Source organism: Plectrocnemia conspersa, unplaced genomic scaffold (assembly GCF_051122295.1).
Source record: "Plectrocnemia conspersa isolate PC_06_02 unplaced genomic scaffold, ASM5112229v1 ptg000003l, whole genome shotgun sequence".
In the NCBI taxonomy this organism is placed as follows: Eukaryota; Metazoa; Arthropoda; class Insecta; order Trichoptera; family Polycentropodidae; genus Plectrocnemia; species Plectrocnemia conspersa.
In genome coordinates, this window is record NW_028277167.1 from 9,248,045 (window position 1) to 9,274,751 (window position 26,707).

General features: G+C 28.8%; 2 protein-coding genes across 3 annotated transcripts in view; one reads left to right on the plus strand and one right to left on the minus strand.

The window, feature by feature from the left end:
* The window catches only part of LOC148236549 (neurobeachin-like protein 1), an 80,910-nt gene that overhangs the window by 30,353 nt on the left and 23,850 nt on the right, over nucleotides 1-26,707 (plus strand). For both annotated transcript variants that reach the window (XM_088181994.1, XM_088181993.1), the window contains 2 exons: nucleotides 10,331-10,480; nucleotides 14,221-14,378. In XM_088181994.1, coding sequence (XP_088038120.1) covers nucleotides 10,331-10,480; nucleotides 14,221-14,378 — 308 coding nt within the window. The remainder of the gene's footprint in view (nucleotides 1-10,330; nucleotides 10,481-14,220; nucleotides 14,379-26,707) is intronic.
* On the minus strand, nucleotides 17,800-25,526 carry LOC148236551 (cuticle protein 18.6-like). Its single transcript, XM_088181999.1, has 4 exons — nucleotides 25,390-25,526; nucleotides 19,812-20,082; nucleotides 19,484-19,738; nucleotides 17,800-18,361 (listed from the first exon to the last, which is right to left on the minus strand). The coding sequence occupies exons 2-4, from the start codon at nucleotides 19,821-19,823 to the stop codon at nucleotides 18,041-18,043; spliced, it is 588 nt and encodes a 195-aa protein (XP_088038125.1). The 5' UTR covers nucleotides 19,824-20,082; nucleotides 25,390-25,526; the 3' UTR covers nucleotides 17,800-18,040.

The following is a 26,707-nucleotide window of genomic DNA, read 5'->3' on the forward strand; positions in this document are numbered from 1 at the left end:
AATAAGAAATATAAATGTAGGTATGGAGTAGTTATAAAAAGTTGTTTTCTATCTTATGTTATTAATATCAGATATCACAAAAAAAGTTTAATTAATTTAGTAACTAAATATATTATATTATTAGAAACCGCTGGGTATATTTTATAAATTTAATCACACAATAGATAATACATTTATTTTTTATAAAATACAATTTAATTTTTTTAATTGACTAGAATTATTTAATCTTTTAGTTCAAATAGTATAACTTATTATTTGTTATTTTTTATATTGTTGTGAATAAGTTAAATATATCAAAAAAACGCAGCAAAAGAGGCAAATTATATTGTCTTTCATTTCAGCTAACCTTTACATCTAAAGTCTTACCAATTTGGTATTTAAAACAAATATACTGGAAGTTGTTTATATTTTACAGCATATTTAACTAATTATCTGTCAAAATGTCAGATGAACACTTATGTTTGAACGATTCGTAGTATACTTATTTGTATTTGTAAATTTAAACATAATATTCGCACACGTTAATGTCATCGGTCTTATTTAAACAAAGATACTCACGTAAAATATATTTTATATATTAGATAATCCCAAAATTACTTTTTAATGTTTATTTTTATTTAAATGCTTTAAAATTAAATTTATTTCTAAAGATATAACCTTCTCCTACCACTCGTTCATTTTTTTAATTCCATTAGCACATGTTAAAGGCTTTGATGAAAAATTTTCTGATATTCCCCTATTTGCATTTTGATTTTTTTCATCTAGGAATTGTTGGATCCATAAAAAAAATGGTAGTCGAAAAGAGTAAGGTGGATGAGATAAAACATTTCAGCTAAATTCATTGATGTTATCGAGAGACATTTTTGTTACATGATAATATACATTGTCAGTTAAAACAGTTCAACGTTTGTTGACACGTGTAGGTCGATCACTATTATATAGTATATTAAAATAAATATAGCTTTTTATATAATCATTAACCATATATAATATTTATAATATGTATAGGAATGAGTAACATTTTTTCCACTTTCTCATGCAAACGATTGAGGACAGTTTGTTGTTTGACTTACAGCGGTTCTGAAAGCTTTTGATTTTTATATAGCTTTTACAGTACATGAGATATAAGCAGTTAAATTTTGTATCTTATATTTATTTAATTTATATAACGTGACTAGTAAATTGCCATCATTTCAATATTGACAATACTAATAAAAGTACAAACATTCCTATTTTAAATCTTTATGATAATAAATCAATAAAACAAATCAACCATTATTTTATTGCCAAGCTAAAAAATTACGCTTTAATACAACTAACAAAGTGATGAATTTATAAAAAATAACAACACGTTTTTTTAAAACTATGATAACTCACTTAGAATATTAGTGAAATTTAATTTAAAAAAAAGATACATTGTATAATCAAATACTTTCTTTGTACGAAAAGCTTTACGTATTGCGGCACGTAAATGCATTACTATTAACGTATATTTAATTTCTGTTTCTAATGCGTCTTTATCTCTCTACGTACGCAGAAAGATACTACTCATCATAATAATATGTCGAATTGTGGAAAAATCGAAAGTGGCAATTTGCACGCGCCGTCTCTTGCATGTCTCTCGATTTCTGGCAATAATATAGACAGTCTCGTAATCGTTTTTCCTGCGTAAATACGACCATACTAATTTCACTTCAGTGTGAGAAAATATTCAACGCTTAAAGTGAATATGATACTTTCGTTCTACCGGTAAACGCACGTGGAGAACTACACATACAAATTAATGAAAAAAAATGCATTGTAGATGCACGGCTGCGTACGCAGAAGCGATCGTGTAAAATGTACGAAAGAACTGATGCGAATTATTTTTTTATCTTATTATTTATGTTGGTGTGTTTCACTTGTCAATGGAACTTTTCCGCTTTTACGCATTTTCACGTTCATTGCTAAGTGATAAAATGGCGCTGGTTACACGCTAGATAATGAGTATTGTAACACTGATTTTGTAGTGATCTATTGTTCGATTACATTTTTTTAAATTAATTAGGAGTTGCTATATCGGTGTAATATAACTAAATAATTGCTTTTTATTGAACGTTTTATAAAGAAAGTAAGCTACAGGCATTCAAATAATTTAGTATTTAATGGCAAGTAACTTAGTATAATGTATCTTGTAATTTAATAATAAAAAAATATCACATCAAAACCATTAAAAATTTAATCACTTTTCACGATGTGTTATAACGGGGTAAACACAAGAAACAACTACTAGTTAAGTAATGAGACGTCCAGACTGAAAGTACATATATTTTAATATTTAAAAACATATATTTCATTACTTACGCTGACAATTAATGTATTACTATGTAAGACATATCAGTAATATTAAAAAAAATAATCCTTGATGATTAGTGTTTCTTCTCGATAAATGTCAAAAATTTCACGAGAAAACTTCCAAATCTAGAATTCTCATTTCTCGAGAAATTTTCATATATTCCAAAAAAAATTCATCGAGCCTTTTTTTAGTTGAAATGTAATTTGTACGACTATTTTCACATGTTTTATTATACAATCTTTGCATTTATTTTTATACTTCTTCATAAAAATGATGTATCCGTGCCAGATATTTGAAAATATGTATGTTTTCTTGAAAGTTGTAAATAAATGTCGGAATTAGTTAAATTGTTGCCGATTTTCTTTGGCAATCTATAAACTACATTATTAATCAGATACAAAGAAACCGATCCGCGTGGGAATCGGCAGATTGCAAAAATGTATGGAGGCTCTATATAGTTGCGCCATTAAATTTTCCTGTTTTCTTATCTTTAACTTATTCAAAATATGAACAATGTAAAGTAGCAACAACTGTTATTGACAATAATTTTCTTTACTATTCTGGTATAAATACGGAAGCCTGAAATTACTTAGTAACTCAATGCAGTCGAAGTAGATCGATCTGTTCTGGTCTTTCGAGTATTCACTTATTATTATTGTCTTTATTAAAATTTCTCGAGAAATCTCGAAAAATTTGAGAAGAAAAAATGAGAGTACTATTCATTTCTCGGGAAATGAAAAGCATCGAAATACCAGAATATCTAATGATGATCGGTATCATTAATTTTAAAAAATCATTAATTTCGATCCTCCAGAGGAATTGAAAAACACTAGAGTTCATATAGTATTTGAACTCAAATCTTTCAGGCATTATTCACCGAATCATACCACTAGTTATTTTATTTATTTTTGTTAGATATTTATGGGTGTTTTCAAAAGTTGTTAGAACTACTTTGTCGTTAATAGTTATTTTATGATATAATAAAAAGTTGAGAAAAGAAAATTTACCATACATTTACAAACGACAAAAATTTTTAATCACTCAAAATTAATTTGCAATAAAATCGCTTTTAACTCTAAAAAATAAATATAATTAACCTTAATCCACACATAAATATTAGATTGTTTTATATGCTAATGTATGCTTATTTACTACCATATATTTTTATTTATTTCACGGTTATGTTCTTTATGTTTTTACTTTACATTAGTTTTTTTATTTATTTTTTGGGATACTATGCATTATGGTTTTGACAAAAAAATACAACTCGGCACAGGCCACGAAAAATAATAATTTGAGATTTGGCGAAAGTACTATTAGTCAGAGAACTGTATATCGTTAGTTAGGCAAATTTTATACTGGCGATAATAATCTTGAAAATGAGTCCAGTGGAAGTCCTCCATCTGCTCTTGATAACAAATCTAAAAACAAATAAACATCAGATTTAGTAGTTTCTCTTGCAACTATTGTATTTGAGATAGCTTAGTCCTTGAGATATAAACAGGTAACACAGAAACTGCGATAATTGATTCAAATTATTATTTATTAAAATGCGCTATTTGTGCTAGTTTTACAGGTACTTTTTTACTCTGTTGTAACGCTAATGTTTATGCCTGTCAGGTTATAAAAAATAAAAATAATAACTTGCTGCTATAGGAAAGGTGCAAAAAATGGACAAATGGGTACCGCACGAATTGACCTTTAGGTAAAAACTGCAACGTTTTGAAGTCGGTTGTTTATTAGTTCTCAAAAACAATTCGTTAAAGAGCATCATTACATGCAATGAGAAATGGGTTCAGAGTTTGCACCTGAAAAAAATATTGTATCAGTATGACGGTATTCTGAGGATATCATTCATCGATTGTTTCTCAAATTAGACAATACTATTACAGCGGAATTAAATTTTCGGTAAATTGAAACCATGCATAGTTGGTTAATGGACTAGAAGCTAGTACGAGACCTCATACTTAGGATTGTAATTTTTGCCTTATTCTTCATACACTTCTAACCTTTCTCTTAAGATTTTCACCTTCTTAAACATTTAGCGTTATTTATTCGTTTATTATTATTTTATTTTTATAAGCAAAGGATTCGATCGTTGTTGTATTGGGAATTTTCTGTGAATAAAGCATGTTTTGAATATTTAACTTGTAGTTTAAAAAAATGTACCGTTTTACGTCTCACTAAAAAAATTGGCCACTTTAAATTAAACAACCTAATTTATTATACATATATCTAATAACTTTCGTTAAAACAAATATTGATTTACGAACCTAAGCGTTTACTTAACATTTTCGTTTACTTAATTATTAAAAATACACACACATGTAATGTTAAGTGTTCAACATATTTGAAAAATGTGTTAAGAATTCATGGAAGGCGTTTATTTATTTTACGCTATTCGCGTTCAACTTTTCTACAATAAATTGGTCGCAGAATTCCTGCACTTAATATCAAATCTTCCGATTTATTAAACCATACGACTTTAAAACAATGGGATTCTTATAGAAGCTGATTGATGACTACTGTCGATTTGATCGTTATTTAATCGATCTTCCATTTCTTCGATATAATAAGTGCGCACAAATGATACAATGCGAGTTGGATAACGACATTTGAAAATGGTAACCGGTGAAACTTATCGCAAAAATATAACACTAAAAAACTTTCCAATGTAACCTATCACGTATTTGATACCGCTCAGTCATCATATCGCTCGGGATAGGTTGTGGGAGAGCAAAAAAAATCATGCAAAATATCTCAAATTTGACCCTCAATTAAAAGGTTCACCACCTCTAGTCGGTTATCATCAGTCATGTGTCAAAAGTTTTTCCTTGTTGTTAGATTGGTTTTGGATGTGAAAAACGATTCGCTTCGTCGCATAACGAAGATGGCTAGTGTTTAACTTGCGGGTTCACTTTCAAGCGCACACAGTGCCTGACCGCTCACGGTTGGGTCACTTTCGTGCTTTGAACGCGGACGGAGGAGATATTTGTGCCGCTATGGTGACCTCGCATCTTGGTGGCATTGGCGAAAGTCGAGACCTTGAATTTGTGACATAATACTGTGTGTTTTGCATTATTTTCCGCCCAATCCCGTAAAAGGAGATCAAACTTGTTTTATTACCAGATATACAACCAAACCAAGACGATTTATTTTAATATGTAAATGTAACACGTTCGGGCTACTTTTAACTGCGCTTCACATTATAATTACTTCAATGTTCATCGTGATGGTTTTGCACAACCAAATTCGCTAAGTTGCTTTTAAAATACAGTAACACCATAACGCTAAAATATATATGATACTTTGATACTTATCTGCTAAAATATCGAACAAACTTAAACGTCATTTTTTACAAATATTTTTATTTAATTATTTCTAGCGGTAGCAATTCTTGTTATTTTATCAAAAATAATATACTTTAAGACGGAAAATTTTGTCCGGCAAAGGTCTCAAGAACTAGGTAGCTTTCTGTATGTCAAAGTGTGTAAAGCAGTGTACGTCACAGCTTCCAATTTTACACACATACATTCGCGCGTGCTAGAGCCAAGTCATAAACACAAACAGACAAATTATAATTACTTAATATCAAAAAAACCTCCTTTGGGCAGTTTTCTTTGGTTTCATTTCATCAAGACTACCACTTTCTAATGATGTAGAAGAAGATGATTGGTAGTTCATTTTTAATTTTTTAAAAATCACTATGAAAAATTGTGTGAGTACCGCATCCAAAGACAGTTTGCTATTAACTGATACTTAAAAAATCGTACTGCAATAGTGCATCGGCATTCTTTTTGTGAATGAATTGTTTAAGTATGCGAGGGAGAAACAATACATGCGCGTAATATTATTCGTTGTCTCGCTTGTTCTTGTTTAAACAGCAATTCTCATTTCAAGGTTTTTCGTCTGTGTTACATCCGGCTATAAAATTAATATTTTGGCCTATTTCGCACAAAAAAAATATAAAAAAATATATATGTAATATCACAGTAACTGGTTGTCAAATCCTACAGTATGATTGTGTTAGTTCAGCGTCCGTGTGTTTTGGATAAAAAGTGGAAACTGTGACGTTTACTAGTGTAAAGTAATGATTTTAGTATTTTCATATATATATATTATAGAACATTTTTGCCCTTTTTACAGTATATTTTTAAAGTTTTTTTTGGCAATATGATTAATCCTACTGCTGTAATCATGTTCTCCAAAACTGTTATATTTTATTTAAATGCCATTTGAAAAAATATTTTAATTTATTTTCTATTATTGAATATTTTTGACTTCTTTACGTTTATTGACAAAGATCTTTTTGCATCGAAGTCATTTTAAAACAAGATAACTTAGTGCAGATATTATTAAAGCTTATTTTTATAACAAGATTTACGCCTATATAGTTAAAACTATGGCAGTTCTCGTGTCCTCAAAACCCCACATAAATACACAAAAAAGTTGAAAAAACATTTGTATTTCTCGAGTTTTTTTGCCAAAGTTACGATTTTTAATTTTTGTATCGCCGCCATTTTAAAACAAGTAAGGCTAGGTAACAAACTTATCTGAGATATTTGTAAGGACTATATTTAGAATCAGTTTTATATCGTCTTCAAAAACCGACAACAATTAAACAATTTTTAAATAATTAAACACTAATAATTTAGAAACAAAAAAATAAGCAAAGCAAGGATTCGTATCAGTATTTGTATCTTAGAGCCTTTTTGTGTTGGGATACAATTCATTGCTTTCTCGATGTAGGGTCTGCTAAATATTTATATACGTGTATTGTGTTTATCCAGAAGAATCTATAATACAATAGAACGCGAGTTATACTACGCTTTAATAAAAATACAATTTAAATACTGCTATTAAAAGAATGATTTCCTTCATTCTAGAATTATAATTTTGTATGAATATGCTATGTTTAAAGAGTTAAAATAACATACTTTTTTTAAATGTACTTTGTTTTTATTAAGAAAAAAAAATGGATTCTATAAATAAATATAAAAAAGTGTTTATGTATCTAATATCATGCTTCAGATTAAAGCTATTCATTTTTTATTTAAACATTTTTGGCACCGAGAAGTTAAGTAGTGACTAACTACTTACAAGTACAATGAACTACTAAACTAGTTATGAAAAACAAAGATTACCGTCATCTAAATAAATTAATATTATCTTTGGTCAACTGCTTTACCACATCCGGATAAACTAGATCTCATTCGGGTAAATTTCCTCATACATTTAATAATCCACAAATCTACTTTTAAGATGACAAAAAATGTGATTATTCAAATAAACATTTTTTGCACAGTTAATAACTGAATTCGCCTCAAATCACTCAGAATTTCACTCGAATCGCTAAATGCCGGAAATTCAAATTGGGAAGATTCACACATCGAGATTTCCCTTTGTGTTATTTTAAAAAGAACCGTTTAACAATGACACAAAATCGGCAAACACACGGACGGAAGCTTCGAACTGTCACGAGTTTTAGTCAAAGTCACGCAAAGCGGATCGAGACTGACATGTCATCGAAAGGCACAAAAAGTAGGAAGTTAAGCGTAAAGAGGAAATGCGATCGAACTTAAAGCTTTAAGAACCAAAAGGTGCAATAACGGATTATGCGTCACGCACGCTGCCTCAAAGAACAATCATAAGGAAATGATAAAATAAGACAAATAAGATAATCTAAGTGACACGTGACATGACAGGATTTTAACGCCGGCAGTGATTGATGACAATCACTAATGAAAGAATATTGCTCAAGAACATGACAGGCACTGAGAGAGATTTAATTTTTAATTCACGTTGGCTAACACTAACCGCATCGGTGAAATTGTATTGTTATGTTAATAAAAAATAGTGAGGAAATTTTTAATTCAAAGGAATTAGCAATGCTTTATTATTATGGTTTATTAAAGAAATTTATACGAAACTATCACAAATTAAAGTTACATTAATTGAGGAAAAACTCTGACTTAATATTTTGACTTTTCTTCGAAGAATATGAATGTATTATGTATGTACATATTACAATTTCAATACGTCTCGTATGGCAGACATGACATGAGTATGTCACTTTGAAACTGCTCACAATCAATCTTGGATGATTTCTATACATGAATATTGATTACTTGACGAGTGTGTATTGCATAATTTGACGGATCACATCAATATGGTTGACTTGCTATGATATAAATCATAGAATTTGGAACACTTGATTTATTTACATAATTTCTAGATGCAACATCTAAAATAATTAATTTTTATAAACCAGTTTAACTAAACATTTCTTGAGAATCTAGGTCCAGTCTTTCTCACGTACAATCACTTTATTTCCCTAGTACGCTGTAACAGTTTCTGTTGTAAGCGTAAATTCCAATAATCATCAAATTTACAGTGTCAAAAGTGTGTAGTACTTACAATTATTTTATTGCTTCTTTTATTTATCTGTTTGTATTTCCATGAATTCACCCTCGTACACTTTTTTCTGAAGTAAGTTGAATGTGTTCTATGATTACTTAGTATTTTGGAGATTTTGTTAATACATATCCTATGTGTCAGAATTGTAGAAGTATAATGTAAAGTAATTAACCTAAAAGTGAAAAAGTGTAATTTTATACACCTATAAACTTATAGTTTATCAATGTACACAATTTTCTAAAGTAAATGGCAGATTTGCAGTGACTATAAACTTTTATGATTGCGGTGTCGACAATTTAGATGTACATTAGATACGTGATAAATCGGTTCAAAGCCCGAGTTTTGAGTCGAACTCTTGGCGATTTAAGTTGATTTAACCAAATATCACGATCGAATTAGAAAGGCTGCTTTCTTTCAAACTTTGATAGTATCATATTTAAGGTCTAAGTTGAATCGTCCGTGTTGACTTAGCGCGAGCTCCACTGGTAGCAAGCATAGTTCTAAACTTGCGTGCGTATTTTCCTTACGGTGTTGTTCTGGCTAAGAAACGGCAGGAGGTCACAATTATCCCTCTGGCACCTCCTTTACCAATCATAGTTGATTTGAGTGGTATTGGAATTCCGTTGTTATCTCATAAACGCTACAGTTGTTTTTATAGAACGCATTTATCGCATGTTATCGTGCCAGTTTACAATAAATCTCGATTTAAAAACGTAAATTGCGCTAGAATATTTTTTTTGCGTCATACCGCCAAACCGTTCTTCTCAAAATTCCTTTCTAGCTATCTGCTTAAATACCGTTGTTTAAATGTAACGATTTAGGGTGGTCGCCACAGTAATGTAAATGAATAAAATAAACGTAGCTTTTTTATAAACCACTATTTTAAAAAATACTAAATTTACTCAACAATAAATTTGACCATATGATACATCGGCTGTTACTTTATTATAAAATAATTAAGTAATTACATTGCGAATTCGAATTAAATTACATGTAAACAAATATAAATAACTCATGTATTTTAATTACAAAATAATTATACATTTTGGGTGACCGCATGGTGTATATACATGCATTTAAGTGACTCACTTCACAGCAATCTCTCTTTGATAGTTTTGTCATACTCATCATTAAGCTGGGCTTCAGTCACGAACAATTATGTATTTAATTAAGCTTAGAAATCTTTATGTCGTTGACTTGCGTTTATAATTAATATTTGTGCAATTTGTTTCACCTTCACTTTTAAAACCATATGTTATCTTTTAGCAATTACTCTGTTAATTATTTAATTATACGTAATATAAAATAATATAAAAAAACATCTTTGAACACTGTTAAAATGTTTCACAACTATATTGAGCGCATCGTGCATTTTTCCTGATTCTGCAGATGTTTGTCGAGAAATAACGAAATAAAATTGCAGTCACGACTCGACGTGTTTTGCATTTCCTCGTGACGTTTTCTAGATGAGTTTCGAATGTTAAGCGCGCAAATTTAGAGCCATAACGGTGAAATGTTGCGAAAATATATACATTATATATATATTTTTTTAATGTGTTTTTATCTCCATTTTTGCAGGTCAGACCTTTGAGCATAGCGTACGACAGAGAAACCAGTCGACTGGTTGCAGAACCATTAAACACCTTCTGGGCAGAATGCTACGAGGCGTGCAAAGCAGGTGCTCAAGCGAGAGCTAGGGATCAGATGCATGCCAAGACACTTTTCCAGGTAATATTCCATAGATGTCGTGTATGAAATGTCAAATAGACTTATCGCTTAAACTACCAAAAAAAACCGAGAAGTAAATATACAACGTATTATTTCTTTTCGTAAATAACTGTTTTAGACACTTCAATATATTCATCAATCGTTAAACGTATATCAAAACGAGTTCTTAATTTTTTAACGGTTCTTTAATGACAACGGATGGTTGTTATAAACATCACAAACTCCATGAACGTATCTTCTTCCTGCTTTAAATTAATAAGACCATTTTACCTATTTATACCGTGATTGCCATAAACTGAATCACTGAATAACCTCGCTCTTAGCGGTGTTAATGAAAAAGATGTTGCTCTTATCTAAATAAATATGCCACGTTACGCTGACCCTGAAAAAAATCGAGTGAATAAAATCGCTTTCGTTTTACTTGTTTTGATTTTTTACTTTACAAATATATCTGTCATTGCCTTATTTATATCTTAAGCGTTTAAAGTTCAAAAACATATTTTTATATACTCTTTTCTTAGGATTACAACACATTATATTTATTTAATTTCTGGTCTAGGTAAACTCAAAATATTGAAAGCCCCTGATTTTATTGCAATTTTCTGTAATAATAAAACCTATTATTCAAATATGTGAAACGACTGCGGTCAACTACAATGATTCGTTCTTTTCTAAAATTGCATAATTTACTGTATAACTGTGCCACAATGGTATTCCTCGGTTGCTATTTATTCAGTGGCGTCAAACGGTTAAATATTAAAAGAGCTTACAGTATTTTTTTATTGTTTATTTGTACACGCCAATATTTTCTATATGAATAATGCAATATAAATATATTATTCGATATAACTAGTGGTATACCCGTTATTGGTTCTATAACATTGTTAATTACCGTTGACGCTCTGTCCTTGCAAAAAGCTTTATTTGTGTATCCCTTCTGAAAATCTGAAATTTGAAATCCGCATTAAAATTTATGCCGATTTCTCAAAAATCACCCGTCTAAAGCGATTATAAAACGCTGGATTACTGCCCTTCAATATAAAATGATGTTCAAGGTCTTTAATTAGTGTCTTAGACTCTGATATTCGTGTTTTCTTACTAATTTATCATTATATTATTGTTGATTTTTGAGGTCTTTTACACGTGTTTTAATATCTAAAACAACCATAGCAAGCTGGATATTACCATACTTAGTCCAATAAATAATAATTTATAAGGTCTTTAATCGAGTTTTAGAACCCTAAAATTTGTCTTTTGTGCCCTTAAATATTTATAAAAAGCTACATATTTTAATAGTGACTGGAATTATTGTTGATTTGTAGATTTTACTATATTTCGTTCAATAAGCGATGATATTTGAGGCCTTTTACCCTCGTTTTAGACCCTAAAATTACCATAAAAAGCTTTATATTGGTATACTAAGTACAATAAGCGGTGATATTTGAGGTCTTTCACTCGTGTTTAGACCCTAAAAGTTGTGTTTTGTGGCCTAAAATATTTATAAAAATCTACATATTTTGTTAGTGAGGTGAATTATTGGTTATTTTAAAGGTCTTTTACGCGTCTATTAACCTTTAAACTACAATAAAAAACTAGATTTTACTATACTTCGTTCAATAAGCGTTGATATTTAAGGCTTTTACTCTCGTTTTAGACCCCAAAGTTCGTGTTTTGCGCCCTAAATTATTTTTTAGTAGCTACATGTTTTTATATTTAATCAATTTATTTTCAATTTTAGGGGTTTAAAACCGTGTTTTAGAACCGTAAAATTTGTGTTTTGTGCCCTTAAATATTTATAAAAAGATACATATTTTGATAGTGAGGTGAATTATTTGTCATTTTTATGGTCTTTTACACGTTTATTAACCCTAAAACGACAATAAAAAGCTAGATTTTACTATACTTCGTTCAATAAGCGATGATATTTGAGGCCTATTACTCTCGTTTTAGACCCTAAAAATATCTTAAAAAGCCGTATATTGATATACTAAGTACAATAAGCGATGATATTTGAGGTCTTTTACTCGTGTTTAGACCCTAAAAGTTGTGCTTTGTGGCATAAAATAATTATAAAAATCTACATATTTTGGTAGTGAGGTGAATTATTGCTTATTTTAAAGGTCTTTTACGCGTTTATTAACCCTTAAACTACAATAAAAAGCTAGATTTTACTATACTTCGTTCAATAAGCGTTGATATTTAAGGCTTTTACCCTCGTTTTAGACCCTAAAATTACCATAAAAAGCCTTATATTAGTATACTAAGTACAATAAGCGATGATATTGGAGGTCTTTTATTCGTGTTTTAGACCCTAAAAGTTGTGTTTTTTGGCCTAAAATATTTCTAAAAACATACATATTTTAGTGGTGAGTGGAATTATTGTTAATTTTTGAGGTCTTTTACACGTTTTTCAACCCTATAACGACAATAAAAAGCTGGATTTTACTATACTTCGTTCAATAAGCGATGATATTTGAGGCCTTTTACCCTCGTTTTAGACCCTAAAATTACCATAAAAAGCTTTATATTGGTATACTAAGTACAATAAGCGGTGATATTTGAGGTCTTTCACTCGTGTTTTAGACCCTAAAAGTTGTGTTTTGTGGCCTAAAATATTTATAAAATCTACATATTTTGTTTGTGAGGTGAATTATTGGTGATTTTAAAGGCCTTTTACGCGTTTAATAACCCTAAAACTACAATAAAAAGCTAGATTTTACTATACTTTGTTCAAAAACGTTTATATTTGAGGCTTTTACTCTCGTTTTAGACCCTAAAGTTCGTGTGTTGTTCCCTAAAATCATTTTTAGTGGCTACATGTTTTTATACTTAATCAATTTATTTTTAATTTTTGAGGTCTTTAACTTGTGTTTTAGAACCCTAATTTTTTTGTTTTTTGCTAATAAATATTTAAAGGCTACATATTTTTTATGTATTTAGTGAAATTGTTTTTTAATTTTTTGGTCTTTTAAACGTGTTTAAGTCGTGTTTTGTACTCTGAAATGTTAATATAGAGCTATATATTTTTATTCTTGGTTAAATTATGGTTGATTTTGTAAACCTTTAAATGTCGTTTTAGACTCTAAAACTACCATAAAAAGCTGTATATTTGTGTACAATATGCTATCATAATTGAGATCTTACCCTAAAATATCTTCACAAATTTTCTTGTTGAGAATTTAATTGCTGATTGCATAATAATAATGAATTTTTGTAGAATATTATTAAAAAATTGTCTTGTCGGAATCTTAATTGTTGAATACACAATAATATCCATTTTTTTCACTTAAACCGAATTGTAAATAATTTGGGATTACAACTTTTATAAATATTTTTACACCAAAAGGTCGAGCTCAACAAGAATATAGGCATACCCCTAAATTAATAATATAAAGTTATAATGTTACAAAATATTACCGCTATATCTTAAATTCTCGATACTTAGATTAGTGATTCGTTTTTTGTCTGGTATGTACTTTATATGCAATGAAACATACTATAATGAATTCTCAAATAAAGTACAATTCAACCTTATAACCACTTTTTTGAGCCGTATGTTTGTACTTTTTGCTATAAATAATAATATCTTGATGTGATTTTAATTAAATACTATTTACAAAAAATATAAATGTATATGAAAATCATTTCAATTCTTTTAATTTGTTTTTAGAAGTTAAATTTCTAATAGTAGTTTGATTATTTGTTTGCATTTCTATTATTAATTTGTAATGTTGTTTTAGAACCACGTTGTGTCAGCATTCAGAACTCGACAATCTGAAGATCTTCAGCGCTACAGCAATGTTCAGACTCAGCAGAAAAGTCGTTCTGCACGCGCAGCAGCAACCTGGAAAACAAAGAGAGCCTTTTTGACAGGGCCTAGAGGTGCTTGGTGTTCTGGGTAAGTTAAATTTAACTATCATGTATACGTTTCAATTTCAACGCCATCTAACGACTCTCGCCGTAACAGTTTTATCGTTTTGGATCGAAACGCGTATTTCAAAATAGAATTTATTACTTATTATTTTTTTATTTATTCAATATAAATACATTCATTTTTTAATAGTATAATAATTTTATTACCGTTTTAATGTTTTATTTTATTGAATAATTTTTGAGAGCGAATCTCGTATCGGAGATACTCTTGTAAATTGCACAATACTTGAGATGAGTGCATAAACCGCATTTCTGACTTAAATAGTCAATCGCAACTCGAAGATGCCTCAGTTATTATGGACCGCTAATTGGAAGCTGTTCATTCATCTAGTGGTCGTTTTGAGTGATCATCAGCGTTACAAAATGGACTTAACAGGTAGGTGTTATTTAATGTTATTTATTCTTGGACACTTGCTCATTTTAACAATGGCAGTGTATTACTTGAATTATATATAGACTGCTCTTGGTTTAATTTATAACTATATGTTCTAACATTATATACGCTTATGTATACATAAGCACTTAATTTACAGTTAGTATTAGATTAAAACTTGTATCGCTTAATACGTAAAAGAGTATGACATTTGAGTCGTTCAAAATGTAGATTGACATTTTGAAAGTTAACATTATTTAACTCCACCTTATGCCCTTTGGGTGTATAATGCTTAGAATTATGTGTATGCTCTCAATATCTGAGTCGCACTTGCATGACTATGTAATTATCATAAGAGCGAACATTGCATTGGAATATTTAATTATAATAATAATTATATTTAGTATAATGTGCTTAAAATGTATATATGTGTGTATGCGTGTGGGCATATATCGATATATTGCGCAACGTCTATCAACCTCAATGTTGAACTAGCCCGTGATTTATTGATCCTCTCGTTTCTTACATACGTCCATAAATGTTCATTTCATAGTCTCCTTTCTAAGCGACAGTTGAATGATAACAATATTAGTTTTTTTATGAATGTAGGTATAATACATTACCCTATTTTCGTACTGTTATTTTTCATTAACAGTACGAAAGTACAGTTAGAAACATTTTAACTGTGCAAATTAGTTAATTTCGTAATAAAAATATAACTGATATTATTTTGTAATGCTGATATTATTTTATTTTTATATTAATCAATAATATAGTGAAAATACTGTGTGCATTTTTTTTGTATTTAATTAAATAATTTTATTTTATTTTTAAAATATCTATTTTAAATTCTAAAATTGCACAAGCTACGTTAATATTTTGGTAAAATTTAAAAAATATATGAGCACTGCTACGTTTACAATTTATTTTTCAACGAGATAGAAAGTGTTTTTCAAAGGTGTGCGATGAAAAATTTTGTCGTTGAAAAGTGGGCTATGTCATTAGAATCTATACTAAACTTTAGTCGTTGTGCTGCCCTGGCTTATACTGCATTGACCGTAATAATTTTCAAATAATGTTGTTCTACTGAATCGACTTTTCATCGCTAGTTATCAATTGTTTAAGAAAAAACTTTTATTGCGTTTCAAAAAATCAATATTTGCAAGCAGATATTCGGTGCTTGAAAGCAGATTTTTCATTGTTTCAAGTTTGTCTTAAAACAATAGTGGCATAATGTTCAATGTATCGTCAAATGACAGTTACTATAAATCATGGACTTCCATGCAAAATGAATATTTATCATTTACACAAAAATATTAATAAATTTTACTTGCTAAAAAAAATTTTTTTTGCTGAATTTCGATATTGATCTAATCTATTGTAATGCTTCCTCTACACTCTCGGGAAGTTACCGAACCAAAGGTCTACCGAATATGGTCGAGGTCGCCGAGACATTAGAGCGGGCAGACCCGAACTCGACCGAAGTAGCCCCGAATTAACACATTATATTTTCCGTCCATGCCTACTTTCAGAGAGTGTGGAGGAAGCATTAGATTAGATCAATCTCAAAATTGCTACTACAATTTACTATCCAAGGCTTCCAAGAGCAATTCCAATGTGGCATAATACGATGTTTTTTATATTTTTTACTATATCGATAACAATCATTAAATTATATTAATAAAATATAATATTATATTTTATGGAATATAAAAAAGTTTCAATAACGAAAACTTTTGTCTCATTTTTAAACCCAATTACAGTTACTACATATTTTTATTAGAATTACATGTTCATTATATATTTAGAACAGCTATTACGAATTTGTAATTACATGGATTGTTTCACCAAAAAATCATCACAAGATGATATTATAGCTGCATTAGCCGCTTTAAATTTATCCATAAATTATTTATACTATTTATAAATAATTAAAAATATATAAAAGTATGTACGCTTCGGAAAAAGTTAAAGAAATATTTATGGCGTCTAAGTTAAAATATTAGACTAAGATGCTTGTAAATTTGATTATTATTGTTTTAATGCCAGTTAATAAAATTAAGTTTAAATAAATTAAAAAATATTTTTATACCTTCTCCTAGTTTAGCCGAGCATTATAATATTTTTTACATTTACAAAAATGTCCTCTGTCATAAGAAAGCTTAAATGTATTAAATATAAATTAAAAAGATATACAATTAACACACCAAATATATTTAAATTATTGATCTTATCATTATTGATCTAAAAAAAGAGCGGAGACGAACGTCCCAACCAGATCCCTAAACCAATCTTTGCTTTTATCAGAAAAATATACTTTTATAGCAGTGCTCAACGATGAAATTTGTACCTACTCGCTAGGTGATGATATTTTGAGAATATTTCTGTACATTTCGTTATTCGAATCGATACGATAGATCACGTTTAAGCGCTAATGGTTTTCTGCAAGGCTATTCATAAATCCATTAGCTTATACTCTGATTATTCTTGGTTCTAAAAATATTATTTACATAAAATAAGATTGTTCTGAAAATTAATATACTTCTTGTTAAACGACGATTAATTCAAATAGTGCACATATCTCAGATGTTTGTCTATCTGATCCCTAGTAAAATATCTTATTATTGTATTTTAATAATAAAAATAAAAATTAAAAACTAATTATCTTTAATGATACATATATTATTTCATATCATAAAGCTTGAATCTAGCTCGATTTTAACTATCATCCCAATATTAACGAATATGATAAAGAAAAGCTAGGAAAACCCAATGTGATGTGATCAATCAAAATTATAATTAATAATAATCATTAAATATGATCTTTCAGACACGAAGAAAATTAAAAATGTTGTGGATCCATATAAAAAAGTTGAACTTACGACCTTTAATTTATAAGCATTGGTTCTCTGTTCAACATTAAACGCTTTGCCGTGTGTAATATTTCCTTCACTTTCATTTATAACAGTTCTCTATTCTATGTGTTTTATATTGTTAATGAAAAATCAAGTTAATTTTATATTAAATGTTTTATATTTTGTACACGCGGTTGTATCAAATACATAATAAATACTATTAAACTATACAGTGTACATTTTCAGATGTACATTCAATTACATTATCGTTTATTTGCCTTGGTCAGAAGCATGATGTTGATGATGATCATAAGGTATGAAGGGTGGTTTCTAAGTCTTATTCATAGGTCGGTTGTCTACCGGTAGCGTGGCAGACAGGAATTCTGGATCATTCGGGATCTAGCCGAGGTAGTGTCCGCCGACTGGAACGGCGGCATGGGCGGCATACGGGTACCCGTAGGGCCTGGCCAGTCCCAATGGGGCAGCGGGGTACACGGCTTTGGCTACGGCTGGGATGAATGCCTTGGCTACGGCTGGGACTACAGCTTTGGCTACGACGACTGGCTCTTTGTGAACTACGGCGTTGAATCCGTTAACGGGGTCGGCGGTGTAGTCGACTGTACGCCTGGTGCCATCGGGTTCGATCAAGGTGTAGGATCCTTGGACTACGTCTCCATTGCGAGTCTCATGTTGGGCCTTAGAGTCTCCGGTCAGGGCATCCTGAAATAATAAATATTTGTGTTATACGAATTAAAAAATATTTTTAGTATCCTTTTAGACGCACATAAGTGGCGATTATTATGTAGTAGTAGTATGTAAAGTAAAGAGCTTGAAAACAATGAAAGTCGATTATGTATGAATGTATCCATCATAAAGCAAGACTCACAGAAATATTAGTGAGCACTTAGGCGCGTGTTATGCGAAACCAGTTATAGTCTTAAAATTTGCAGGAAATAATTATTAAATAAGTTATTAAAATATTGTTTTTTATGTTTTTAACTTAAAAAACACTCATAGTATATAAATGTTGTATAAGTCTTATATTAATTAGTAATTCTATAGGTAAAGACTTAAGACTGTAATCATTGACGTTAAGTTTTTTATTGTGAGTAATATACAACCCAACTCAAAGAGGTGTTATTTTTAATTTTATTATTATTTTTTTTAATATATGACATTCTCTATCAGCTGAAGTAGCTTATTATTATAGAATTTTTTATATATAATATGTACGACTTAGCTTGATTGCAATTTAGTTATTTATTAAGCATTACGATATTCATCTGTGAGATTAGAAAAAATCTAGAAAATCTAATCTGTATTGATCGATATGAATTTTAATTATATAAAATCACTAATTCTGATTTTTCAGACAATATAAAAGTTTATTAAATTTGATTGATTTTTTAGTAATACGTTTTATCAAATAATAGTATAATTTTGCCAATAAAGCTTATCAAGTTATTTATTTATATATTTTAAATAACTATATTTAAATCAAATTCACTGAATATATAATATAAAATATTACTAGATAGTAGTGAGCAAAGTTAATTGTGCAATTTTAAAACGGAAATTGCGTTTATTAAATTTGATTGAACTTTTTCACGACTGTTTGTTTTCAGACCAATTTTACTATGAAGTTTGCACGCAAATTTGACATTAACCATTACTTGATAACACTCTCTACATTTAAAAGTTAATTTTAATCACATACTGTATTGAAGCTGAGTATGTTTTTTATTCTAGAAACTAAACAGTTAAATTTTGCGTTTATCTTAATTTACTAATAACGCTGTCTATCAATTTAACTTCATTGTATTTTATTTAATAATCACTTACTTGGATGTCATAAGAGTAGCTGTATTGTGGGTTGGGGTCGTATTCGTCGGCTACGGCTACTTTGGCTATGGCTGGGACGGCTACTTTAGCAATGGCTGGTCCGTATGCTGGATAGGCTGGGTGGGCATAGGCTGAGTACGCTGGGGATACTACTTTGGCTACAGCTGGAGCAGCGTAGGCTCCATAAGGGTTGACAAGGGCCGGAGCGCCGATGAGACCGGCGCTGGCATAGCTTACAGCTAAAAGGAATACTAACTGAAACAATAATTGTATTTAGCCCAATTGATTATTTATAATTAATATATTAGTAATTGATAGTTTTACTTACTTTGGACATCATATTTTTGCTGGTGCTGTTGTGTGACCCTCTGTGTGATCTCAGCTGGTGCTACTCTGATACGGTGGTGAAGTTGTGCCCACCTTTATATACTGATCTGACTACCACCCCAACCACTTACTTGTGACGTTAACGCCGATTGTGCCTCTCCTTCGACAATGGACGAAAGCGCTACACATTGCGCGAGAAACTAGTTCAATCAAAGCAGTATCATGCGAGAAGTGCGTGTGTCAAAACTTGATCAAAAATGGTCCTTGATTATCTTGAATCAGTATGAAAAAACATCATACAAATGAAGGTAATAAAATCTGATTCTCTGAATCAATAACGATTAAAAACCATTTTTTATAAAATTTTGCTTTGATATGTGAGTAAAACCAGTAACTAATAAATTATTGTAAAAATATTGTTTTACGGTAAAAAATTTATTCTGGGGTTTCGTACAGTTTTTTGTGATTTTTTAAGTGACAATTTAAGTGAAAATTTCATATTAAAATGAAATGTTATTTTAAAATATATTTAATTGTTCTGTTATGTTTTCTAATTGTTATCCGTTGTCTTAATTTCCACAAATAAGTATTAGATTTTTAAATGCGTTATCATTAACTAATATTATACATAAAATTATTATATAAAAACCAAAAAAATCTATATTTTTAAGTAAAAATAAAATTAATTAATATAATTAATAACTCATTTGAAAAGCGCTTAATCTAAAGTCAAATCCATTTATTTAGTAATCTGTGTATTTTTTCATGCGCCATATATATGGTATAAAATGACACATTTTGGTTACCTGTTAGATCATTATAGTAAATAAATAATCTAAAAATAATAAATAGATAACATTTTGAAAATTATATTAGAGTACTTTTAAAAAAGCTGATAAAATTATATTATATTATTCTAAATATGTTTTATCAGACCTAATGAATACCTACAAGTATTAACCACCAAACTTTTTGGCCTTAGAGTTGGTGATATCTATATATTTAATTATCAATTAATGTGTGTATTATAATTTATAATCGGTAATTTATTTTTATCAAATAATAGCGCATTTTTTTTAAATAAAATTTTGAGTTTGCTGCCGTGACTCGAACCCGTAGCTTTTGTGTTACCAGTCTAGACCTTTCAGGTGCTATTCTGACCTTATAGTTATATAATGAATGACATGTATATATTTTAGATTCTATCCTCATTTAATACAAAAATATATATGTATTCATCCAGTGTCGCTATTTAACCATAAACACGTATGTTTACTGCTGATTTTTGACGGGAATATTCTTAACGTAGCAATAATTTGGACGTTTACGTAAAAATAAATTAACGTAGAACTCTGTTAAATAGTATAAAAAATGTTAAGTTTATTATTTTTACATATATGTACATATATTGGTTAGAATAATTATACTGATGGTAGTCTATTTTTTTATCGCTCTCTGAATATTATTTTTAATTTTTATTCTTGTTTGCTTTAATTGAAACGTTAAGTAATATTTAACATAGAGATTAAATAAATATAGAAAATTATACCATAACTATAATAATATTGATAATAAATTTTTATATCTTCAAAATGATTTATATCTATTGCATAAATGTTTGCAATTATTATCAAACATTTATGCAATATGTTTAAATCAAATGTTATAAATACATACACATTTTATATATAGATAAATAGATAATGAATCTTAACCAAAACTTTTAAACCAAAAATTAAATTAGGTGCAGATAATATTTTTTTTAATATAAACACCTAATGTTACTATAAATTTATATAATAAAAAATGATTATTATATTTTCAATATTGACATCATTTTAATGCAAATGCTCAGTAATGCAATTCTAAATCTGACCCTGGCCTCTTCGCACAATATATGCGTACATATCAGTATGACAAAGTTCCTAAACCGTTTGCATCAGCCAATTTTGCAAACTATCGCAACCTTTCACCGTATCTGGTGAAATATAACAACCGTTCGGATCACTTGAGTGCAATTATTTATAAATAATAATTATTGCTTTCTCAAATCGTTTCTTAGCTTCTTATCTATAGATTCATAATAATTATCTCAGTCAGTGAATATAGGTACCGTTTATTGTGTTCGATATTTGTGTCAATTATTCATAAGTTATGGCTGTAATCGCTTACAAGCCTTCTTTTATATTCCGCTTTCTGTGACACTATCTGAAATATTACAGGGCATGTGTGTGATACGACAACCACGCCTTTGCCCCGGGCTTTTTAACGTGCATATATCTATTTCAGGCTGTTACGGCTGATAATAATGTGCTAATAAAATGGGAAAAATTAGAATACGTGCACTGTTCGAGTTGCATAGCACCGGTGAAGGTAATAAAATGATTTTTAATGTTCAGTTCTGTAGTTGTATTCAGTTTCATTAATTTATTAATAAATGTAATATATTCTTATCATTATTTGAGAATTTTTAATATCTAATACATACGACCTAGCTCAATTTTAATTACTCATCATGATATTCATCCGTGAGATTAGGAAAATCTAGGCAAACCTAATTATTGATCGCAATTATAATTATATAATAATAACTAATTTCAATCTCACAGACAAGATAGAAATTTAAAAGTTTAAACATTTAATTGTTTTTTTTTAAATATATATTTGCTTATGTCATTTCGTTAGTAATAATATGATATATTAAAATAATTAGTGAGCTTAGTAAAAAATAAAAAGTTACGGTATTTTTTAGCTCTTATCAGTATTAATGTACTCAATTAATGCAACACCTTTCAAATTTAAATATAAGAACAACCGATATCAAAACCATTAATAATTTATTAAATTAATTTTAAAAAGGCTTAACCTCAAAACGTAATATAGTACCTCAAAAATATATAAAATCATAGTAAAAAATAGTATCATTATATACCTCGACTTACGAATATTTCGAGATACGAATAATTAAAAAAAATAACTCAACATACGAGCGAAAAACTATTTACTATTTTAATTGCCTTGAATCTATTTAAATTTTCTTTATTAATATAGATTAATGCTTTTCAATAGTGAAAATTAATTTGATATACAAGTAATTTGAGTTACAAGCTGCTGACCCTCTAAAGAAGGCGTCACTCCGTGGATATAGCATGGAAGTTGCAGTCTTAGGGGGCCTTATATGTTTAAATGAAAAAAAGTCCAAAGCTCGAGTTCTTGTCGTTATCTTTTTTAGCATACGGTCACCACATAATGAACTCTTACCTTACATTGTTTTTGTTATTGTAACTGTGTTTCGCACCAGTAATAATTATTTAGCTAACCCTATTATGTGGCTAGTGCTATATAAAACGTAAAAACCATTTTCATTTTAAGAACAGTGTGACTTACGTAAGAAGCACAATTAAAAATACCCCGCATTTGCCATTTTGAAACACATCTTGATACGATGTTTCAGCGAGCTTCCTGTTTTACAAAATCATTATTATGTACATGGCACATTATACAAATCTTAATATGTTCTTGTTTAGTTATTTCTGACACATTTTTCATTTTATTTCATTTGCATAATTTTGCTCGTGACTTTTGATTAAGTGAAGCCTTAAGCAGTTTGCCACTAAATTTTTAAATATTCAGGGTTATCACTTGATCATATACATTTCTTAATTTTTATATTTTTTTGGATAATATATTTATATTTTTAATAAGAAATCCTAGTAAATTTTTGAACCACTGCGCATAACTTTTACATACAATCATTTTCTAATGCGTGTAGGTGTCGCTAATACCGCACTGAACAAACAATAGCTTAGCTATTTATATTTTTTATTTAGATTTTTAACATTCATAACACGAGAGTTGAGTTGTGATGATTTTATTTAAATATATTTACATTAATGGATAAAAAATGTTTCATCAAATAAAGTATTTTTTTAATATTGTTAATATGTAATATTATTTTAATTTCAATCAATCAATTAAATAGTAATAGAAAATTTTGATAAAACTCAAATAAATCAAATAATTAACTTATCAAAATTATATAGTAATATAAATTATTAACTTCATTAAATAAACTTTCTAATTATATTTTATTTTAAAATATACAACCTTTAAAAAATGGTAACAAGTAACATTTAAAAACATATTTTAAAGTCAAGGATGTAAAATGTACACCAAAAATAAATGTATCGTTCAACTTAAAGCGCCATATTGCGCCATCTAATTCACTTAAATTCATATTTTATAATGACTTTTACAGTCTTTTTTTTAATATCAGTCTTGTTCGGGGTCACCAAAAAATATAAATATTGACAGATATTTAAAAAATTTATTTAGAGCCTTAAAAATTGTATTATATATAAATAATTTTATTATATTTTTAATTTAAAAATATATACAGAACTTTAACCACTATTCTATTATTTTTTTGTAGATACAAAAAGAGATCATGTAGTTATATTTTTAATAAAAATGTATCGATATGTGTACTAATTTAGTCTAAGTTAAAATAAAAAATGCTACTAATTTTTTCTATGACACGTAAAATATAATATATATTCATATACCTATAATAAATTATATTCTAGACATTATACTAGTATTAATGATTTATTAGAGACGCTAATAAAATCGAGGGCGCCCCGCTTTAGTAGCAGTTTGCCAATAAAAAAATGTTCATTGTATAACAGTTGGATAATAGGTCGTCAGTGGCTAATGTCAGCGATTCGATCTCATCTTTTTATTGGTATGTGTGGCACGCGTGCAAAAAATGTCTCGGCGATGACCAAACCAGTTCCGGCACTCGACTGCGACCTATTTGTTGACCACTGATGGAAAGTGAAAGGGGTCCTCAAAATGTGGAAAACTCTTAACTCTCACACTCTGACCTAGCATATATTTTTTTTCATGCATCTACTCTAATTTATGTATTGGCATTCGAGTCATATATTTTTCATGATAAGAGGTAAACAGTATTTTATTTTCTTAGATAACATTTAAATTTTTATGTTAATGAAAATTTATACACTAGTAAACTTAAAAAAAGCATTTTTGTATATCATATGGAGTTTCTATGATATATTTCAAATAATTATAAATAAATATGGATTACCTCTAAATTGATCAAACATGTGTATTTGTATATTTTGAGAATCGCTTGCTATTATTAATAAGCACAACACGCGCGACTACCGTTGTCACTTTCTTTGATCATCACGAGTTACTGAGTTTTCTTCAGGCAAAATAAGACATTGAAAATTCAAAGCACATTTCGATCTAAAAATTACTTCTTTTATAGCATGAATAATTAAATAAATATTATGCAATTTTTTCGGCATGCATACTATTTAAATAATTATTTTTATAAACAATGTTAATATTGTAATATTTTATATAATCTATACATAATATAAAATAAAATTATATTTACATGTATGTAATGGACCAAAAATATATATTATTTCTCTTATATTTATGGTACATGAAATAATTGGTGAAATATGTTTATTTTAATTTTAATTCTCATGTATTACATTAATGTAAACACGTGCGTACTCCCCTTTTCTCTTTGTTGGTCGTACCTTGTAATTAATTTGGTGACAGTTCTACTTTCCCGTGTGTATATTCTCAATGAATATCCAATGTTCCCCTGAGTACTCATCAAGACTCATTCCGCGCAAAGGAAATCGACATGCGCTCACTTGTTTTGCACTACATTTGGCAGCATTCGCTACTAATCGCGTGGCAGTGAGAAAATGTAATATTTTTTTAATAATTTTTAAATTAAAAATTTAATTGTGCTTGACTAATGCTCATTGTAGGGGATTAACCCAAGTAGTTTTATCGGGATAGGATATCAAAGTCTATCATAGTCCCAGAGGGCCAAAATATCGTCCCGACCTATCTATGCAAAAAATCCCACCGGCTGATATTTCGGCGCAATTTTCTTAATATTTAATTTAAGATGCTCGATATTTTTTATCATATGCGTGACGTGTCAACATAAAAGAAATACATTTGCTTTATCTCAGGCAAGTCTAACGGTACATAAAAGTTCCCAGTAATTATGTTATGTAACAGAAAAATATCGTTACATGTTGAAAAGCACTTTAAAATCACATTAATATAAACATTTTCATTAGTAAAATAAACTTAACCTTAGTAAGCAATAACCCTTGCAATATTATATTATGAAAATATATTTTTACTAGCATTTCAGTGAAATCATGTGGTATCATTCGTGCAGTAAAAGAATACACTTTCACTGATATTGCCCAGTAAAATTATTATTTGAAATTATATTGACCTAATAAACATTCTTTAACTTTACATCTTTTATTTGGAGGCTTAGAAATTGTTTCATAAATTTCTCTAGCGCTTATTAGTTAAATTATATTTTTGCTAGAAGAAATATGTTTTTACCAGAAAAAATGTAATATTTAGATATGATTTTACTGAAACGGTTAGTGAAAATTTAACTTCACTCAAATATATATTTTACATATACACACAAAATAATTAAAAATCATTTGAGTTTTTGTCAATAGAATCAGTCTGAAAAAATATTTTTATTTGTTTGTTGTTGCATCAGTTCTTGGTTTTTACATCATTTAATAAAATATATAAATTTATGAATGAAGTTCTGATTGTATATAAAACATATGACACAATATTTTTTTTAATATTTTGAGAACCTAAAACTATTTGCTGATAATGATTCATTTTTATTCTTCATCTTTTTCAATAAAAATGTAATAATTTATTTGGAAAATACCAACGTAGCATCTCTGCTGCTAAGTGCTTTTATATCCTCTTTCACTTGAGTGAAAACTTCTGTAATAGTTTTTAGAATAGTAATAGAATAGCTATTATCCGTTTGTTTTTCATAAAACATATAAA

Excerpts from the sequence above, each read along its gene's own strand:
- LOC148236551 (XM_088181999.1), bottom strand. Across the intron at positions 18,362-19,483 it reads GCTACTCTTATGACATCCAA|GATGCCCTGACCGGAGACTC; the intron begins GTAAGTGATTAT and ends TTATTATTTCAG.